The sequence below is a fragment of the Pinus tabuliformis genome, chromosome J (assembly GCF_031772625.1).
Source record: "Pinus tabuliformis cultivar Carrire ecotype Pingquan chromosome J, CPIR1, whole genome shotgun sequence".
NCBI classification, from domain to species: Eukaryota; Viridiplantae; Streptophyta; class Pinopsida; order Pinales; family Pinaceae; genus Pinus; species Pinus tabuliformis.
Window position 1 is genome coordinate 1,644,095,948 of NC_142295.1, and position 19,562 is coordinate 1,644,115,509.

General features: G+C 41.7%; 1 protein-coding gene across 2 annotated transcripts in view; it reads left to right on the forward strand.

The window, feature by feature from the left end:
* The window catches only part of LOC149233834 (GDSL esterase/lipase WDL1-like), a 373,119-nt gene that overhangs the window by 223,037 nt on the left and 130,520 nt on the right, over positions 1-19,562 (forward strand). For both annotated transcript variants that reach the window (XM_089379865.1, XM_089379864.1), the window contains exon 4: positions 6,605-6,681. In XM_089379865.1, coding sequence (XP_089235991.1) covers positions 6,605-6,681 — 77 coding nt within the window. The remainder of the gene's footprint in view (positions 1-6,604; positions 6,682-19,562) is intronic.

Sequence of the window (19,562 nt, forward strand, 5' to 3'; positions counted from 1 at the left end):
TGGATCCCCAGAGATGTTTAGAGATTGCTCGAGATTCACCTATTAGACGAGGAAGATGCACCTGGTTCACTTTGCGCAGCCAACCCCATAGTTGTACCATGCAAATGACCCAGGACTTGCTGATGTGGCATCATGTACACCATCATATGAGCCTTTATAGATGGTGTACATGCATCTTCAACTTACTTGGAGACCCATGAGGTCACTTGTGTGCCCTCACATCCATTGTGAGCACCGTAGGTTTATTATGTGGAGAACAAGGGTCCAATCCCTTGTCCATTACTTTTGGAAGTCCAATTCATCATTTTGGCATTTATGGACTTCATTAGGCCCTATAGAGAGCCCAACGACACACATTATTGATTATTCGACCTCTTGGGAGGCTTATTATTTTGTTTATGAGCTAGTTTGGTGGGCTTGTCACCAATAGATATTTTTTTGCACATTATTTTAGTTGATATGGGCTAATGTAGGCTCAAATTAAGTAATTCGAACTCCTAATGAGTGTATAAATAGGAGAGACATGAATTCATTTTGTATCATTAGTTGGATTGGATCATATCTTCTTATGAGATTTTCGCTATTTTTTGAGGATGAGACTTTTTGGATGAATGGATGAATTTCGATGTTTGGTTATTCTTGTTTGTCTTGGAGCTTCTATAATTGGCATATCTTGGTGATTGGATATGTTCTACTTACATGTAAGTACTATGTTAATGCCATTTTAATTCTTTATTTTTCTGCATTCATGATATTGGGATTTCCGCTATTCTAGGATTAATTTGTTGCTTTTCTTGGAACAAAATTGTGGAAATTAAATCTCTAAATAGTGTTATATCATGATTGGGCCACATTTGAAGAATGAATGTTCCTAGAGACATCCTTGTCTTGACAAGTCACCAAATATTGTTGAACGAAGTATAAATGACCTTGAAGCTACTTCCATTAAGCCATAATGCCCAACAAAGTTGTCTTTTAGGCCTCCTTCACAAGTAGAAATCAATCCAAACTCTAAATCTTCCATGCTTCATCTCTCCCAAAGGACAAAGCACTGGTCCTCCTTTGGTGATCACTTTAAAGCTTATTTCTTTCACCTTCCCCTCTTTTTCTAGGCCTAGCCTACATAGGTCACCTAGGGCATCAATTATCTCACAATCTAGCCATCCAAATACTTCGGTTTTTGGTCCACAACTGTGCTCTTGTGTCCTCAAGAAACCCTCCAAATTTCATGAGATTCTGACGGTGGGATCTTGAGATATCGCAAGCCCTAGCTCGAAGACCAATTCTTGCCCTTTGTTTCCCTTATGCTAGAAACTTCACTGGGATCCTTCAATTACCTTTCATTGAAAATTCATTCCTTGATCCATTTTCCCTTCCTAATTAGGTCAATTATATCATTGGTTGCTAAATCCTATCCTCTTGACCTAACCTCGGGTCCACTTGGTCCCATGTGGTCCCATGCACTATCAAGGTTAATTCTTCAAAGATCACCTAGAACCCAAGTTTCCACAAGAATTCTAGGGCTTAGGGATCTCCTTTATAAGACACATACTCAAAACCTAACCCTTGAAATTCTCCCCAAGCCCTTCCTAGAGAGCCTTCCATATTGTCTTCCAAGACAAGCAAGCCACAATCTTGAGCCTCTCTTGTGAATAGGCTTCTAGGATCACCCTTCATCCTATCTTTGATCTATTCATCTTTGTGATCCTTATCATACTAGATTTCCTCCCATCGGTGAAAGTCCGTAAAGAGTAGGGAGCTTTAGCTGAGGTGACAATGGGCTATTGCTCCATCGTTGCCCTTGACCTAGCAATTGTCCCTTTAGGATTCTTTCTACGGACCCATGCTAGTTTGAGTGGGTAACAAGGTCCACACAATCCTTGAGGAGGAGAACTCATTGTTGAAGAAGGGACAAGTGTATGTGGGAGTGGAGTGGTGGGAGACCACTCTCCACTCATCTCTAGTGGAACTCCAAGTCCAAAGCCCACCAAATGATGACTCATTAAGCCAATTTGAATTCCTCTCCTCATTAAATGTGTTTTTCCTTGAGAAATTCGTGGTCCCCTCCATAAAATTCGATTTCTTTGGAGCACGTCTTTTCCTTGAATTAAGGAGTCCACATCACCTTGGAACTTCACTTTAACTCCTCAATGATTTTCCACCTCATTTCCACATCATTTAGCATGTGTGGATATTTATTTTTTTCCATTTATTTAATTGTTGGCTCAATTTATTGCCACATTTTCCACTAGACTTAGGAAAAGTGGGTTTTGAGGGTCTAAAACACATTTTTTACCCCTCAAAGTGTGTCATAGAAAAAATTTGAGGCTAAGAGATGTAATTTTGAGCACACATACCTCATACAACTTCTTTAGACATCACTTATTACATATTACATTCAAAATTTATTCCAATTTCCATCACGCGGAAAATTTTAAAAAATAAAAAATGACGCCCTAGACTTAACCAAATTCCATGAAATTTTACGAGTGATATAGTATGGTAATATACAATGACTCTGGACACTAGGACTCACCTAAGGCCTTGCCTTCAAGCCGTATTCTGGCTTTGGGGGTATGCTAGGAGGAAAAAACTCAATTAATTATTAAATTCTTGGAGGAAAATGATAATTAACCAAGTGAAAAAAACCTCCCAGAGTAGACTCACTTGATGACAAGGTCCCAAGCTACCTAGGCCTATTACATGACTCAAAATCATCATACTAGCATCACTTTACATCATCTCCATAAGGCTTGTGGAATTTGGTACAATAGAAGAAGATGAGAAGAAGAAATAGAGTTAAAAATCTTTAGTGATATGATGATCTTTGATGGTACAAACAACCTTTGGTACATCCTTGGGCATGGAGTCTTCAAAAAATATTCAGGTGCCACTCCAGTGATGAACAAGACCTTGTATAGGGAAACCAAACCCTAGAGGAAGATCCACCTGCAATCTTGTATAAGATCCAATGCGTCTCCTTATCTTCCAGTACAGCCAATCATCAGTGTAATCGAGTAAATAAGCTTACAAATCATGGAACCAACTGGATGCTTCATAATGGCATGCCCTTCCATAATGGGCTTTAGAGTGTACAGGTGTCTCCATGTTCAAGAAGAAGGTTAGCAAAGGACCCTATTAGGTGGTTTCAACCTCTAAGGGTGTGACAGGTCCATGGTGCATGGTACATGTGTCATGTGATATAATGATGGAACAGAGTGGGGCATCAGGGGAAAGCTCCAAGCCACATGCCATGGTACAAGGGTAGATCTAATGAGGGAGGTCCACACTTGGGTGTATAGATGTAGGAGGGAGCAATCGTGGTACATGAGTTGAGCAATCGTGGTACATGAGTTACCCCGACCTTTTGTTTTTCCACCCTTCTTCATATGCCTTTTGCCTTTTAATGATTTTTCTTTTTAAACTGTTTGGGGCTCGAGGGGATGAGAGCATGATGTGAATGATATAACACTGAATACCCCTTTAAGGTTGGGCAGTTCATCACCCACTAGGGGTTGGGACAGTCATGGGTTCCTTAGTGATGTAAGGGGGCTCATATAGGGGCCCTAGGAACCGGGGTGATGGCCATAATGATAGGGGGCAGAGCTCATGTTGGCTTTTGCCCATGTTTTAAATTTGTAAGTTTCGACCATCTTTTGCATTTCATGGTACTTTTCCTGTTGAGAGTGGCCAAATTATGCTTTTAACTTTATTTTTAGTTGCATCAAACTCCGAGGCATAGTTCCATGCTCGACCCAAAGTGTGGACAAGGATAGGGGGAGGCTAATTCCTTGTGGACCCAATGGACAAATGTGGACCTGGATGGGAAATATGTGTAAAGGGGTTATAATGAGAGTAGGGGAGTGATGTATGTGGTGTCGGAAAGCGGGACCATGCAACAAAAATTGGGATTTCGCATGTAGTGGCACTCTGAAAGCTAGTAGCTAATAAAGGAGATCCCACGAGACTTGGATGCAAGACTCACCACCAAATTGTACAAGGGGAGAAGAGTACAAACCAAGCCCATTCTTTCTGCCGAATCCCCCCACTAATCCATGTCCAAGAGTGCCCAAGATAAGTAAGCAAAGATACCCAACTACATAATGAAAGCCATACCTTCGGGGTTGGAAGGCCCACCTTCAAACATACGATCATAACAGATGGGCGAGGGAGCACAACGACTAGCTTAGGTGGCGGAGATGGTGGCACATCGAGCTATCTGGTGGCTGCAAGGGGCTCCTGGCTACTGACAAAGGATCATGTAGGAGAAAATTTTTCTCGTGAGGGTGTCACCCACAGGTTCTGGGTAATAGGGCCAAGTGGTTCGATCTCTCCTTTTGCCTTCCTTCTCTTGTGGTTCAGATTTCTCCAAGGGGTTTGATTTCCATCTTTGGATGGCCCCCACAACCCACCGACTTTTAATTTTTCGTTTTTCCTAAGTGGCCACCTTTTCCTTCTCAAAATTTAATTTATTCCTCCAACCCCTTTCTCCTAAGTCAAAACATTTGTCAATTACCAAAATTGCAAAATTGTGAACTCTCCTTAGTAAAATTATTTGTTTGGGACATGACACATGATCTTTAGAGGAACACTGAAATGAGTGATAATCTTATCTTCAAGAAAATTAATCACGATATCGTCGGTTGCCTTCTTTGTTGGTATCACCTCCACCCACTTGGTGAAATAATTTGTAGTGTTAAGGATCGATTTGTGACCATTACTTTAGTTCTTCTTGAATTCACTAATAAAGTCAAGGCACCATTGTTGGAATGGTTCCTTGACTACTACTGATTGTAGAGATAAAGCCGCCAACTTTTGCTTTCCCATGAAGAATTGGCACAACTGACACTCTTTGAAAAATTTATGAATGTCAGTATAAATCGATGGCCAATAATGGCCACCCCTAAGAGTAAGGATCTTATGTGTGGATGTCCTAGCAGCATGATGTGCACCACATAATCCTTGATGAAATTCCTTAATTAAGGTTTGGGCTTCCTCTTGATTAACACACCTTAATATTAGCCCGTAAGGATTTCTCCATCCTAATTCTTGATCGATGAAACAATGTTTAGAGGCCTTTAGCCTCAGAGATCTACAATTGTACTCAGGAAGGTATTGAGGACTTCTCAAGTGTTTGAGATAATAGATTATATCATTGTACCATTCAATATGCTTTAACTCTTGAGTGACCACTCTAATGATTGCATAGTTTTCATCCTTAAGCACAAGGGCTTCTTCATTTTCCACAGCCATGAGGTTAGTGAGTCCCTGACCAAAATTATTCTTTATCCTAGAAAGACCTAGAAAACTTAAAAGCATGAAGAACATGCTTTTGACTCAAACTTGAGTATGAAACCCATACTCCAAAAAAACGAAATATGATTTCATTTTCTTTCTTTATAAAGAATATACAATGTCATGATTACAATTAGGTCATCATGAAGACTGAAGTTTGAACCTAGTTACAATTTTCAACAATAACTGCAGTGGAACTGTTCTTTTCACCTGATGTCCAACTCACAGATGCAGACAGTAGAGATCTATATACAGTTGGAAGATGAGTGTTTGCTAGTATAGTTTTTCCCTTGCCAAGTGGTGACATATTGCCAAGGCCAATCAGTGAGCTATGTACTAGGCCCCTTCAAAAAAATAAATGTGTTGATTATGGTGAAAGGTTGTCTTAAAACTTTAATTGCACTTACTGATTACAGTGAAATGTTGTGATAAATCTTTATATTGGTCAAGTCTTTTATTTTAGTTAAATGATATATTGGATGGCGGATTTGTTTTGTGGATAAGTTTTGTGTCAGGACCAGGGGTCCTGATATGCCATGATAGCTAAATGTCTGTAAACTTTATCACTCAGCTTCACTTATTTCTTAAGAAATTTTGATTTGTTTCGTCTAAATGAATAACTTGCATTATCCAATTAGCTTTATTGAGGTATCTCAAGTTGATGCTTTATTAGGTTGCCACCCGGAAGTGTGTACTGCTATGCAGCACTCATTTTCTGAACTGAATGTGACAAATGGCTGTTCAGTTAGAGATAATTTAGCTGTCTCAGTATATGTCTGTATTTTATTAGAGATGAAATGAGTTGCGCCTCTTTTAAGAGTGTATTTTTTACCAATGTACTTTTTCTTATGAGCTATTCTGACCTAAATATTAAGACTATTTGTATTTCCGGTCATGGTAAAATGTTTATATAATTCTCTTTTGTAAATCCTGATAACCATTGTGAGTTTATTTTTAATAATGCATTTCCCAAGTTTCTTGTGGGAAGTGTTATGAAGTCTACAATATACTATATTGCATCATAATTGGGCTATGGTAAACATTAATTTCAATTACTACACTAGTAAATAGAGGCATGGGGCCCTCGTCTACCAATGCATTCCCAGATGGTTGGATGATGTAATTGTGTATGATTGGCTGTTTTGGACACTAGTAGATGTTAGCAATCTATCTATTCTATCACCTTTAGTCATATCTGCAGATCTCATTTAGCTCATGAAGGAACTCTCTGCATATCTTTTGATGTTTTATTTAACACCTGTATCATGATCTTGATTTCATACTATCTGAATTAGAAATGATTATTCAGGGTCTTTCAGATACATCTCGTGTGGTTCTTGTAACTCCTTCACCTGTGTTTGATGAAGCACGCCGAGCTTATGCCAGGTATTGCATTTTGTATACCTTCTTCTCATTTACAGTATGTTCCAAGTAATTAGAACATATTAATACAAATTCAACACTTTTGTTAATCAGTTTACTAGAACTGTACGCCAGTTGATTTCAACTGCATCTGTAAAGGAATCTATCCTTTTCACAGTGCAAGTTGGTGGTTATAACTTATAACTATTTTTTATTTTTATTTTTTTGTAAAAGATACTTCTTATATATTAAAAAATGATTTACGTCTGCAGAAAATGTTTACATCAGCAGCATAAAAAAAGGAAAACGGAAGGGCATATACAATGCACTTCATATATCCTCTTCCTTAGAGCAACTGAAACAGTTATAAAATCAGAATAAAAGCCCAGGTCTAACAATGTGGCATCTTTCATCAGCAACACTCTTTTTTCCAGGAGTTGCATACATACCTCATCTTGCCATAATTTGACAAAAGGAAGTGTGAGAACTGACCACATTTTCCAAAACGTATTGCAGTGGACTTTCTAGAGGACATACAAAGCAGAAACTCTCAAACAGTGCCATATACCAGCCAAGGCATCTTAAATTACAGATCTGGAATTGCCCAACACGACTGCCTGAAATGACCCTATAGAATGCTTGTCAGCGAAGATTGAACCTGATCCAACAAGACCTCACAAAGGACCTGTTACCGCTCCTTGTAGCAGAGTTGCTGAAGATCCTTGCAACCTGCTGAACCAGAACACATAGGACAAGGACCCTGTTGTAGCAGGGGACTTTCTAATAATTTTTGTGTTCAGTAAACTTTATAATGCTTTGAAAATTAAGGGTTTACCCATTTAATTTTCTGGATAAATGTTAAAAAAATATGAAAATTTTGATTAAACATATATATTATATATTGTTTATGTTGAATAAAGTTTTGGTTAAGCAGTACACATATCTGACAGAGGGCACGTCAGATCTACAGTTTGCATTTATCGCCACCTCTCCCGCCTCGCAACATGCTTGGTGGTTAATAGAAGTGGGTGTTGGGGGGTGGCGGGGGCTCCAAAATGAATACCAGGTGGTATACTGCAGTCTTATGTGAGGGAAAAATATTGGCCCCCCCTGGATGATTTCAAAAACAGAAGGGGAGCCCCCTGCAAACCAATAAGATCCACAAGATCTCACAAAGGACCTGTTACCCTGATCCAACAATATCTCACAAAGGACCTGTTACCGCTCCTTGTAACAGAGTTGCTAAAGATCCTTGCAACCTGGTGAACGAGAACACATAGGACAACGACCCTGTTGTAGCAGTGAACTTCTTAATAATTTTTGTGGTCAGTAAAATTATAATGCTTTGAAAATTAAGGGTTTACCCATTTGATTTTCTGGATAAATGTTAAAAAATCTGAAAATTTTGATTAAACATATATAATTATATATATTGTTTATTAAATAAAGGTTTTAAGCAGTACACATATCTGACAGAGGGTGTTGTTACCGCACAAACTAGCAGGGGTCCTAAAGGGGAACCTAAAGGGACAACTACTAGGGCACAACAACAATTTGGGACAAAGGCCCACTGTCACCACAGCCTATGCCCCCTTCTCTTCTCAGATTTTCACCGACAGGAGGAGTCCCAGTATCCCTCACTTGTGATAGATATTCCTAGGATAAGTTTGAAGTGAGGCAAGATGGCTCATTCAATGGAAAGGCTCAATAAAGATGCAAGCTTTGGGAGAAGCTAGAAAGGCTTTCCATGAAAAACCCCTTGTAATAGATAGCTACACGAGACCTAGGGTTGATGTATATGCCAAAGTATGGGTTCATCCAAGGTCAGGGTAGTTAAGAGAAAAGGTTTTGTATGATGTACTTCAACAAGTAGTTAAGCATAAACCTTCAAGAAATCCCCAAGTCAAGGCAGCTTCAAGGGTTCCCACTTGGTACGAAGGCTAGGGCATCAAATATCTTGAAATTCAACCGTGAGAATGACCCCAAAACTGGAGGAGACCTAGAAGAAACACCAACGCAGGAGACTGTCAGATTAGTTTTGAAAGATCTCACTCCTAAGGGATTTCACACCAAGCCCTAGAGGGGCTACCTATTCTTGAAGGGATGAAGAATGAGGAGGGAGAAAAGAAGGTGAAAATAATGATGTTTCGTTAAGTTGATATGATCACCAAGGATTTCTAGACCAGTGCCTGTCTATTGGAGAAAATGGAGTCAAAATTTACTTCAATTTAGGAATTTCGCTCAAACAAGGAGTCCTAATGCAGCTTTTGCTAACCCTAATGAGGCAGCAACAAAACTACAATAGAAATTTACACTTCGTTCACAATGTATAATGGAGTTTCGAGGATGCAAAATACAATATAACCCTCTAGGAACATTCATTCATCTTCATCAATGAGTAATGCATGCAATGATTCCAATAACCATAAATGCTCTCATAAATTTGCATCAAATTAGGGCACATTCAAGATCTTGAAATGTCATTCCATACATTAGACATATAGCAATGTAAAATATAGCATCAAAATGTACTTACTAGACAAAGAGAATATATCCATCCATCACCATTGTAAAAAGGAAGCTCCAAGAATAGATAAGCGAAAATTTCCATACATCAAAGTGCATTCCAAACATCCAAAATTCGTCCAAATTGCAGGTCCAAGTTCTTTCTCAAGAGAGATCGAAATCCAAAATGATGATGATTCACAAATGAGGCTCTTCTTCAATTTATATGAGCCTCTCATAAGTTCGATTTGTCTAATTAGCCCAATAAGCCCCTAAAAATGACTTTAATGTGCAAAATAACAATCCTATTGGTGACAAGCCCACCAAATAGCTCATAAATACAAAATAAGCCTTCCTAATGAGGCCAAAATGATAAAATAGTGGTGCAAAGGGCCGTTGGAAGGCCAAGATAAGTCCTCCATGTGCCATGATGAAGAGGAGGGCTCTCAAAATGATGACCAAGGGGGTGGCCCCTTGGTTTCCAAGCAAAACATTTGTGGTGCTCCCAAGTGGCTGAGGGGCACAATGAATGGTCTCATGGGTCTCCAACTGGATCAAACATGTCAATGCTTCATCAATAAGAGCTAGAATGATGATATAAGCCGTCCTATGTCTCTCCGGATGAGACAACACCCCATCTAGGCCTTGGATCAATTGCCAAGTGTGTGGCCAGCTAGGCAAAGTGGTCCAAGTGCATCATCATCTTTGTATGGTTGGGGCATGAGCAAGCAACATGTGGTGTTGAAGAATCCCATGGTGTGGAAATGAATGCTCTGTTGTGAGGGAGGCCTAGGGCTCTCAACGGTCACCCTACAAGTGCCATCATGATCCTCTGGTGGGCTTGGATCCCATATAGGGATGCCAAGCCCAAGATGAAGAACCACCCGCAATCTTGTATAAGATCCAATGCGTCTCGTCACCATCCATTACAACAATCCATTAGTGCAATTGAGTAAATGAGCTTGCAAATTAGGGGCAAAAGTGGACACTTCATAGTGGCATGCCCTTCCAAATGGGCTTTAAAGTGTACTTGTGTTTCCTTACTCAAGAAGAGAAGATAATAAAGGACTCTGTTAGGTGTTTTCAACCTCTAAGGGAGTAACAGGTCCATGGTACATCCATCAAATGATAGGTTTCATGTGAAATAATGGTGGAATGGAGTGGGGCAATAGGGTAGAATCTAAGGAATCCAAGCCACATGCCATGGTACAAGGGTAGCTATAATGAGGGAATCCCACACATGGGTGTATGAATGTAGGAGGGAGCAATCGTGGTGCATGAGTTACCCCGACCTTTGTTTTCCCACCCTTCTTCATATGCCTTTTGCCTTTTATTCATTTTCTTTCTTTAACTTGCTCAGAGCTCCAGGGGATGAGAGCATGATGTGTGTGATAAAGCATTGAATACCCCCTTAAGGTTGGGCATTTCATCGACCATCAAGGGTTGGGACAAACATGGGTTCCTTAATGATGCAGGGGGCACACATAGGAGCCCTAGGAACCAGGGTGATGGCCATAATGATGAGGGGTAGAGTTCATCTTCGGCTTTTTCCCATGCGCTAAATTTTTTTATATCCCAACCATCTTTTGCATTTTACGGTACATTTCCTGTTGTAAGTAGCCAAATTATTCTTTTAACTTTCTTTTTAGCTGCATCAACCTCCGGGGCATCATTCTAGGCCCGACCCAAAGTGAGGACAAGGGAAGGGGGAGGCTAACTGCTTGTGGACCCAATGGACAAATGTGGACCCGGATGGGAAAAATGTGAAAATGGGTTATAATGAGCGGAGGGGAGTGAGATATATGGTGTCAGGAAACGGGACCACATGACCAAAATCAGGGTTTCCCATGTAGTGCCACTCCTAAAGCTAGTAGCCAATAGAGGAGATCCCATAGGATTAGGATACAAGATTAACCACCAAATTGGGACATGGGAACAAGAGTACAAACCAAGCCCTTTCTTTCTGTCGAATCCCCCCACTAATCCATGTCCAAATTGTTGGATTTCTAAGTTTAACTCGTTAGGAATTCTTCCTATACTATCTGGTTTATTTCTTGCTACTTAATTACTCAACAAGTTATTTACCATGTAAACACTGAAAATAAACACAAGTACAGTATCAACATTTATTGATCATCAGCTGAAAGAAAACGAGCACACAAGTGACACCGCTATTTTTGGACCAATGTCCTCGGAAAATCTCAATGCGGGAAAACCGGTGCAACTATTTAGAGGGTTTTATTATTATGCAATTTTCAGAATACAACTAGGGTGCCAGAAATGGCTTACCCAACGGAGAATGCCCTCGATTGTAGTACCTCTTCTTGGAGACAGATGTTCCAGCTGATCAATCGTCAGATGAACAATCCCATTGCAACAATTGCAACTCCCACTGCTCTGCGTCACTCTGATAGGGACTGCATCACCCTACCCAGCTCACCAACACCCAGTCTTTCCCACGAAATCCTTCCAGCGCTGCCACTTGGCCCTGCTAGCCTCTACGTCAGCTTTTGGAGCTTCTGCATCAGCCCCTAGACCCTCTGTGTCTCACACACTGGCCTCTCCTAGCTCTGCGCAACTCCTGGCTGCCTCTGCGTAGCACCCAGCTGCCTCTGTGTCAACCTCTCCGGGCTCTGCGCTGTCTTTCTGGTACCAACTCTGCCTCTCTACTATGTATTCACTGCCCCTCGCTGCTGATCACTGATTCTATCTCTCTTAGCAAAACCCCACTCTAGAGAAGAGAATGACTGATCACTTTGGTGTATTCTCCAACTGACCCTCAAGCCTCCTCTTATACTTTTCTTGTTGGTCCATCAACGACCAAGATTAAATCTCTAATCAACGGCTAAGATTAGATTTGGCTTGATCCATGACTTTTGGAACATTCTAACCCAGTTTTATATTAATACCCATTAATATTTTATTTTTCCTAAGTTGAGACTTAGGAACTCCATTAAAAATATCAATTATTTTAATATCTCCCAAACCATTTGAATCTGCCCAAACCATTCCTGGGTCTTCGAGATCTCATGTGCTTTAGCCTCTCCACTAATTTTCATGGCTAGAGCACATCTGATGCTACCCCAAATCAACACTCCCTCTTAGCGAGGATTGTGCTCTAGTAATACTCCACACTGAGCATAACCCTAATTATCCAGCACCAGTCCCTGTGCTGATGTTAGGCCTCCCTGCCCAACATCCTCTGCACTGTTGCATTTGTACGACATCTCCCTCTGCATCCGTGCTACTATTGGTCCATCCTCCCAGCACTGCATCCCCTCTCATCATGCTGCATCGTGCTGCCCATAGCACTGCCACTGCTAACTGCTGCACTGCAACTTAGTTACCGAGAAGTAAGTAACTGATCCACCCAACTCTGACATCCCTGTCAGGCTAGAGACACTCCCGATGTTGAAGCTCCCTCTGCTGCTAACAAGTGCTCCCTCTGCTGACCTCTGCGTTGTTGCAACAACTCCTTGCATCTCGCATTGTTGGAACCTACTAGCCTCGCACTGTCCCGAGATTCTTGCACTGTAGCACTCTCTTCCCCTCCATTTGCATCCGTCTCTACTAACATCCGCCAGTCCTGCTACTCCTCTTCGGGGCTCCCGTAGTAAGGTATAATCCAAGAGGTTGGGTACCTCGAGGATCCTGCCCCTCATCACCTGTAGTCCGTCTGACTACAGCTCGATGTCTCCCCACTTCTTCTCAAGTGGCACATGAGCACTCATGGCACAATCGTCATCCTCCTTGACTTCTTTCTCTGCCCTTGCTGGCGTTGCCTTGGTCTCAGAAGCCTCTCCCTTACTCTTCTTCCTAGGACACTAGTTCGCAAAATGACCCAGTTCCTCACAATGGAAGCATTTGACCTTGGAGAGGTCCTTTCTCTTCTCCTGCATTCCCGCATATGCTAGAGCCGCATCCTCTTCTTCCTCCTTGATTCTGACCCCTTTTCTGCTACTCCCCACCTTGGTCACCAGTATGATCTCTTCTTGACAAAGAGCCGCCCACACTTCCTCCCAATCTGGAAGGCTCGACCTCCCCAATATGCTCTGGACAAATACCTCCCAATCCTCTAAGACTGCGTTCAATGTGGTCCTCACCATCAATTCCTGATCTGGGGTGGCTCCTATGGAAGTTAGTTGGTCACGAATCTCCTTCAATTGACCGAGGAAGACATCTATCTGCTCTCCCTTCTGCATTTGGTATGACCGCAGCTGATTTTCAAGTAACATCTTCCTTTGCACGGAAGTATGCTAGTACAATTTCTTCAGGGCCTCCCACATCTCATTTGCCGTGTCCTTCTTGGCAATATGCGGCACCACATGATCCTTGACCCCATCAAGGATGATGCACTTCGCCCTGGCCATTGCCTCCTCGTACTTCTCATTTTCAGCTGGGTCAACTGGGATCGCTATTGTTTTCAAGGTGAAGTCCTTGATGCAATATCTGTCTAGAATGGACAAGATCCTGGCCTTCCAGACCACGAAGTTGGATGCTTCATCCAACCTATCTTGATCTCTTAGTCCATTCATGGCCATTATGCTGCTCTTCTTTCAACTCCTCTGAGTCTATATACTTCCCTCCTAGAAGTCCTCTGTTCGACTCCTGCTGAGTCTCTCAACTTCTCGTCTGGAAGTTCTCGGTTCAACTCCCTCTGAGTCTTGATTTCCCTTCGAAAATCCCTCCTCCTTGGTCTTGCCCTGTTAGGTACTGTTCTAACCACAGTACCTTACCAGCTTCGCTCTGCAAATTACCCGCAGCCTCCTATACCCCAGCAATTGAAGGATTGAGTCACTTGGCTTTGCGCAATCCCGACACTGGCAAATCAGCTCCCCTAGCCAACTGCGTCAGGCCTCCTGGCCTCTGCGTGAGCCTGATTCTGCCTCCCTTAGCCTTTGCGCTACCTTTCTCTGGCCTAGAATGATGATGCAGTCTTTTTGCGTCACTGCTTCCTCTGTCGCCTTCTGCACAGATTAACTCTCTCACTCGGGACAACTGAATTTGCTACTACTGCTCCGCTAGCTATTGCCTTCATTTATCCTGTGATCTGCAACCACCCTTTGATACCATGTTGGAATTTCTAAGTTTAACCTGTTAGAAATTCTTCCTGTACTCTCTGTTTTATTTCTTCCTACTTGTTTAATTACTTAACAAGTTATTTACCATGTAAATACTGAAAATAAACACAAGTACAATATCAACATTTATAGATCATCAACTAAAAGAAAAAGAGCACACAAGTGACACCGTTACTTTTGGACCAATGTCCCCGGAAAAACCTAATGCGGGAAAATCGGTGCAACTATTCAGAGGGTTTTATTATTATGCAGTTTTCAAAATACAACTAGGGTGCCAGAAATGGCTAACCCAATAGAGAATGCCCTCAACAGTAGTACCTCTCCTCGGAGACAGATATTCTGACTGATCATCACCGGATGAACAATCCCACAACAACAATTGTAGCTCCCACTGCTCTGTATCACTCTGATAGGGATTGCATCACCCTACCTGGCTCACCAGCACCCAGTCTGACCCATGAAATCCTTCCAGCGCTGCCTCTTGGCCCTGCGTCAGCTCTGCTAGCCTTTGCGTCAGCTTTTGGAGCTTCTACGTCAACCCCTAGACCCTCTGCGTCTCACATGCTGGCCTCTCATGGCTCTGCGCAGCTCTTGGCTACCTCTGCGTAGTACTCAACTGGTTCTGTGTCAACCTCTCTGGGCTTTGCGCTGTCTTTCTGGTACCAACTCTGCCTCTCTGCTATGTATTCACTGCCCCTCGCTGCTGATCACTAATTCTATCTCTCTTAGCAAAACCCTGCTCTAGAGAACAAAATGACTGATCACTCTGGTGTATTCTCCAATTGACCCTCAAGCCTCCTCTTATACTTTTCTCGTTGGTCCATCAACGACCGAGATTAAATCTCTAATCAACGGCTAAGATTAGATTTGGCTTGATCCATGACTTTTGGAACATTCTAACCCAGTTTTATATTAATACCCATTAATATTTTATTTTTCCTAAGTTTAGACTTAGGAACTCCATTAAAAATATTAATTATTTTAATATCTCCCAAACCGGTTAGAGTTTGCCCAAACCATTTCTGGGTCTTGGAGATCTCATGTGCTTTAGCCTCTCCACCAATTTTCATGGCTAGAGCACATCCAATGCCACCCCAAATCAACACAAATGTGTCCAAGAAAAGCTACCCTTAGATCAACTACCAAGTGTGTGGTGCAAATGGGTGGCCAATTGGGCAACATGGTCCAAGTGCATCATCATATCTGTATGGCTGGGGCATGAGCAAACAATATGTGGTGTTGAAGAAGCCCATGGTGTGGCAATGAATGCTCTGTTGTGAAGGAGGTCCATGGCTCTCAACGCTCACCCTACAAGTTCCATCATTCCCTCTGTGTGGCTTGGGCATGAGCAAGCAATATGTGGTGCTGAATAAGCCTATGGCGTGGCAATGAATGCTCTGTTGTGAAGAAGGCCCATGGCTCTCAATGTTCACCCATTCTTTCTAGGCCTTGGATCAACTGCCGAGTGTGTGGCCGACTGGGCAATGTGGTCCAAGTGCATCATCATCTCTGTATGGCTGGGGCATGAACAAGCAATATGTGGTGCTGAAGAAGCCTATGGTGTGGCAATGAATGCTTTCTTGTGAAGGAGGTCCATGGCTCTCAACGCTCACCCTACAAGTGCCATCATGACCCTTTGGAGGGCTTAAATCCCGTATTGGGAGGCCAAGCCCAAGATGAAGATCCACCTGCAATCCCGTATAAGATTCAATGCATCTCCTCACCTTCCAATACAACAATCCATTAGTGAAATTGTTTAACTGAGCTTGCAAATCAGCGGCAAAAGTGGACACTTCGTAGTGGCATGCCCTTCCAAATGGGCTTTAGAGTGTACAGGTGTTTCCTTACTCAAGAAGAGAGGTTAATACTAGACTCTATTAGGTGGTTTCAACCTCTAAGGGAGTAACAGGTCCATGATACATCTGTCAAAGGGTAGGTGTCATGTGAAATAATGGTGGAATGGAGTGGGGCAATAGTGGAGGCTCCAAGCAACATGCCATGGTACAAGGGTAGCTATAATGAGGGAAGCCCACACATGGGTATATGAATGTAGGAGGGAGAAATTGTGGTGCATGAGTTACCTTGAACTTTGTTTTTCCACCCTTTTTCATATGCCTTTTGCCTTTTATTGATTTTCTTTCTTTAACTTGCTCAGGGTTCCAGTGAATGAGAGCATGATGCGTGTAATAAAGTAGTGAATACCCCCTTAAGGTTGGACAATTCATCCCCCACCAAAGGTTGGGGCAATCATGGGTTCCTTAATGATGTTGGGGGAACACATAGGGGCCCTAGGAACTAGGGTGATGGCCATAATGATGAGGGGTAGAGCTCATGTTCGACTTTTTACCACACGTTAATTTTTTTCTTTTCTTTTTAATGTCTGGACCATCTTTTGCATTTTATGGTACATTTTCGGTTGTAAGTGGCCAACTTATGCTTTTAACTTTCTTTTTAGCTGCATCAACCTTTGGGGCATCGTTCCAAGCCCGACCCATAGTGTGGACAAGGGGAGGGGGAGGCTAACTCCTTGTGGACCCGATGGACAAATGTGGACTTGGATGGGAAAAATGTGAAAATGGGTTAATGAGCGAAGGGGAGTGAGATTTATGGTGTCAGTAAACGAGACCACACAACCAAAATCAGGGTTTCCCATGTAGTGCCACTCCTAAAGCTAGTAGCCAATAGAGAAGATCCCATAGGACTAGGATACAAGAGTAACCACCAAGTTGGGATAGGGGAACAAGAGTACAAACCAAGCCCTTTCTTTTTGTTGAATCCCCCCATTAATCCATGTCCAAATTTGTCCATAAAAGAAATCATAAACACCCAATTTGGTAATGAAAAGTCATACCTTCAGGGTTGGAAGACCCACCTTCAAACATACGATCATAACATATGGGCGAGGGCACATAATGGTTGTCTCCGGTAGCAGAGAATGGTGGTACATCAAGCTATCTGGTAGTTGCAAAGGGCTGTTGGTTGTCGATTGAAGACATAACTAGGAGAACAAATTCTCCTATGGGTGTCACCCACTTGTGGTGGGTAACAGGCGTGTTAGATCTATAGTTTGCATTCATCCCCCCCCCAGAAAAAAAACATGCTTGGTGGTTGATAGAAGTGGGGGAGGGCTCCAAAATGAATACCAAGTGGTATATTGCGGTTTTATGTGAGGGAAAAATATTAGGTTGCCCTGGATGATTTCAAAACCAATAGGCACTGCGCTTGAAACCAACAATATCCAACATTATCTCACAAACGACCTATTACCCTAATCCAACAAGATCTCACAAAAGACCTGTTACTCTCATCCAACAAGATCTTACAAAGGACCTGTTACCCTAATCCAACAAGATCTCACAAAGGACCTGTTATTGCTCCTTGTAGAAGAGTTGCTGAAGACCCTTGTAACCTGTAGAACCAGAACACATAGGACAAGGACCTTGTTGTAGCAGGGGATTTTTTAATAATTTTTGTGGTCAGTGAACTTTCTAATGTTTTGAAAATTAGGGGTTTACCAATTTAATTTTGTGGATAAATGTTAAAAAATCTGAAAATTTTGGTTAAACATATAAATTATATATTGTTAATGTTAAATAAAGTTTTGGTTAAGCAGTACACATATATGATAGAGGGTGCGTCAAATCTATAGTTTGCATTGATTCCTCCCCTTTGAAAATTTTGGTGCTACAAAATTATTTTGCAGCTCAAAAAATTTTTGCTACAAAAATTTATTGCAGTGACTGGAAATTATTCTTCTAACTGTAAATTAATTAACAGTTTGTTCGCCCATACAAACAACAAATAATTCACTACTACAAACTTCACAAATAAACTGCGGAAGAAAATAGAACTAGAAATTGAGAAAATCTAGTGCACACACGAATAAAATTTACAGTTATTTTTTGGCAAATGTCCTTGGAAAAACCCAACTTGGGAAAACCGGTGCAGCGACTGAGGGTTTTATTATTATGCAGTAGTGAAATCTGAGTACAATTTATGGATGTCCAACTGGAAACCCAAATAGCAAGTATCTGACAAAAATAATTAGAGAGAAGAATTTCTCTCACTCCACAAGCAATTCCGGTATTGTCTCCTCTTAAAAAACTAGCCATCCAAACCCCAACGTAGGCCCTTTGCGTAGTCCTTGCGCTGCCTCTCACACATGTGGCTTAGATCAGCCTTCAAGCAAGTCGTCTTGCCTGCCTTTGTTGCTAGAAGTGACTCTCCGACACTTTGGAAGACTTTCCCGGCCTCTGAAAGCTGAATCGACTTCCTCCTCAACTAAATCGAACTGCTCTTCTTCAACTACTGTGCAGTCCTTGCGCTGCTTCTGCGTGGATCACTTTTGTCACTTGCTGCTGCCTCTCCGAATTTGGAAAAATTCCTCTAGATCACTGTCTCTGCCCCTCACTATCTCTGCTTCGATCTATGGATCTTTGACAACTGCTGCTACTCTCTGGAAATCAATTTGTGAAAGAAATCAAGCAACTCAAGTGTCTCGAGTATAATCTCCAAGTGCCCATTGACTTCTTCTTATAATATTTTGTTGGAGCACCAACGACCAAGATTAAAACTTAATCAAGGGCCAAGATCATATCGAAGTCGATCCATGTGAGTTTCTAGAGAATTCTCACTTTGACTTAATTAATTATGATTAGTTAACCAATTTTCATAAGTTTAGACTTAGGAAACTTTAAAAAGTAGGTTAATAATCTAATTAAGTCATCTTGGAATTTCTAGAAACAATTTATGGGTTATGGAGATCTCATGTATTTTAGCCCCGCCACCAAGTTCTTTTCTAGAACACACTCAATGCTACAAAAACTAACACTCCCTCTTAGAGAGGACTGTGTTCTAGTGCTACACACCCTGCCACAACACCCTGTCTCTATATTGTGAAAAGTCCTAAATCTAACACATAAGAAATCCCTACTGCAATTACTGGTTTACAATCTCCTACTTGTTCTTTACATTAACAAGTTATTTAACTGCATGAACATCGAAGTAAACACTATTGCAACCTTCACAAATATACAGATCATGCACTGAAATAAACAGAGAATAACACAAGGGACACCGTTATTTTTGGACAATCGTCCCCCGGAAAAACCCAATTCGGGAAAACCGGTGTAGCATATAGATGGTTTGTATTATTAAGCAGATTTCGTGAATACAACTAGGGTGCCAGAAATGGCTCACCCAACAAAGCATATCTTTGGCAGTAGTACCTCTATCCGGAGACAAATATTCCGGCAAATCAGCAAACGGATGATCAAACCCCACAGTGACTCTGACTGTTCCCTATGCTGGACAACGAAA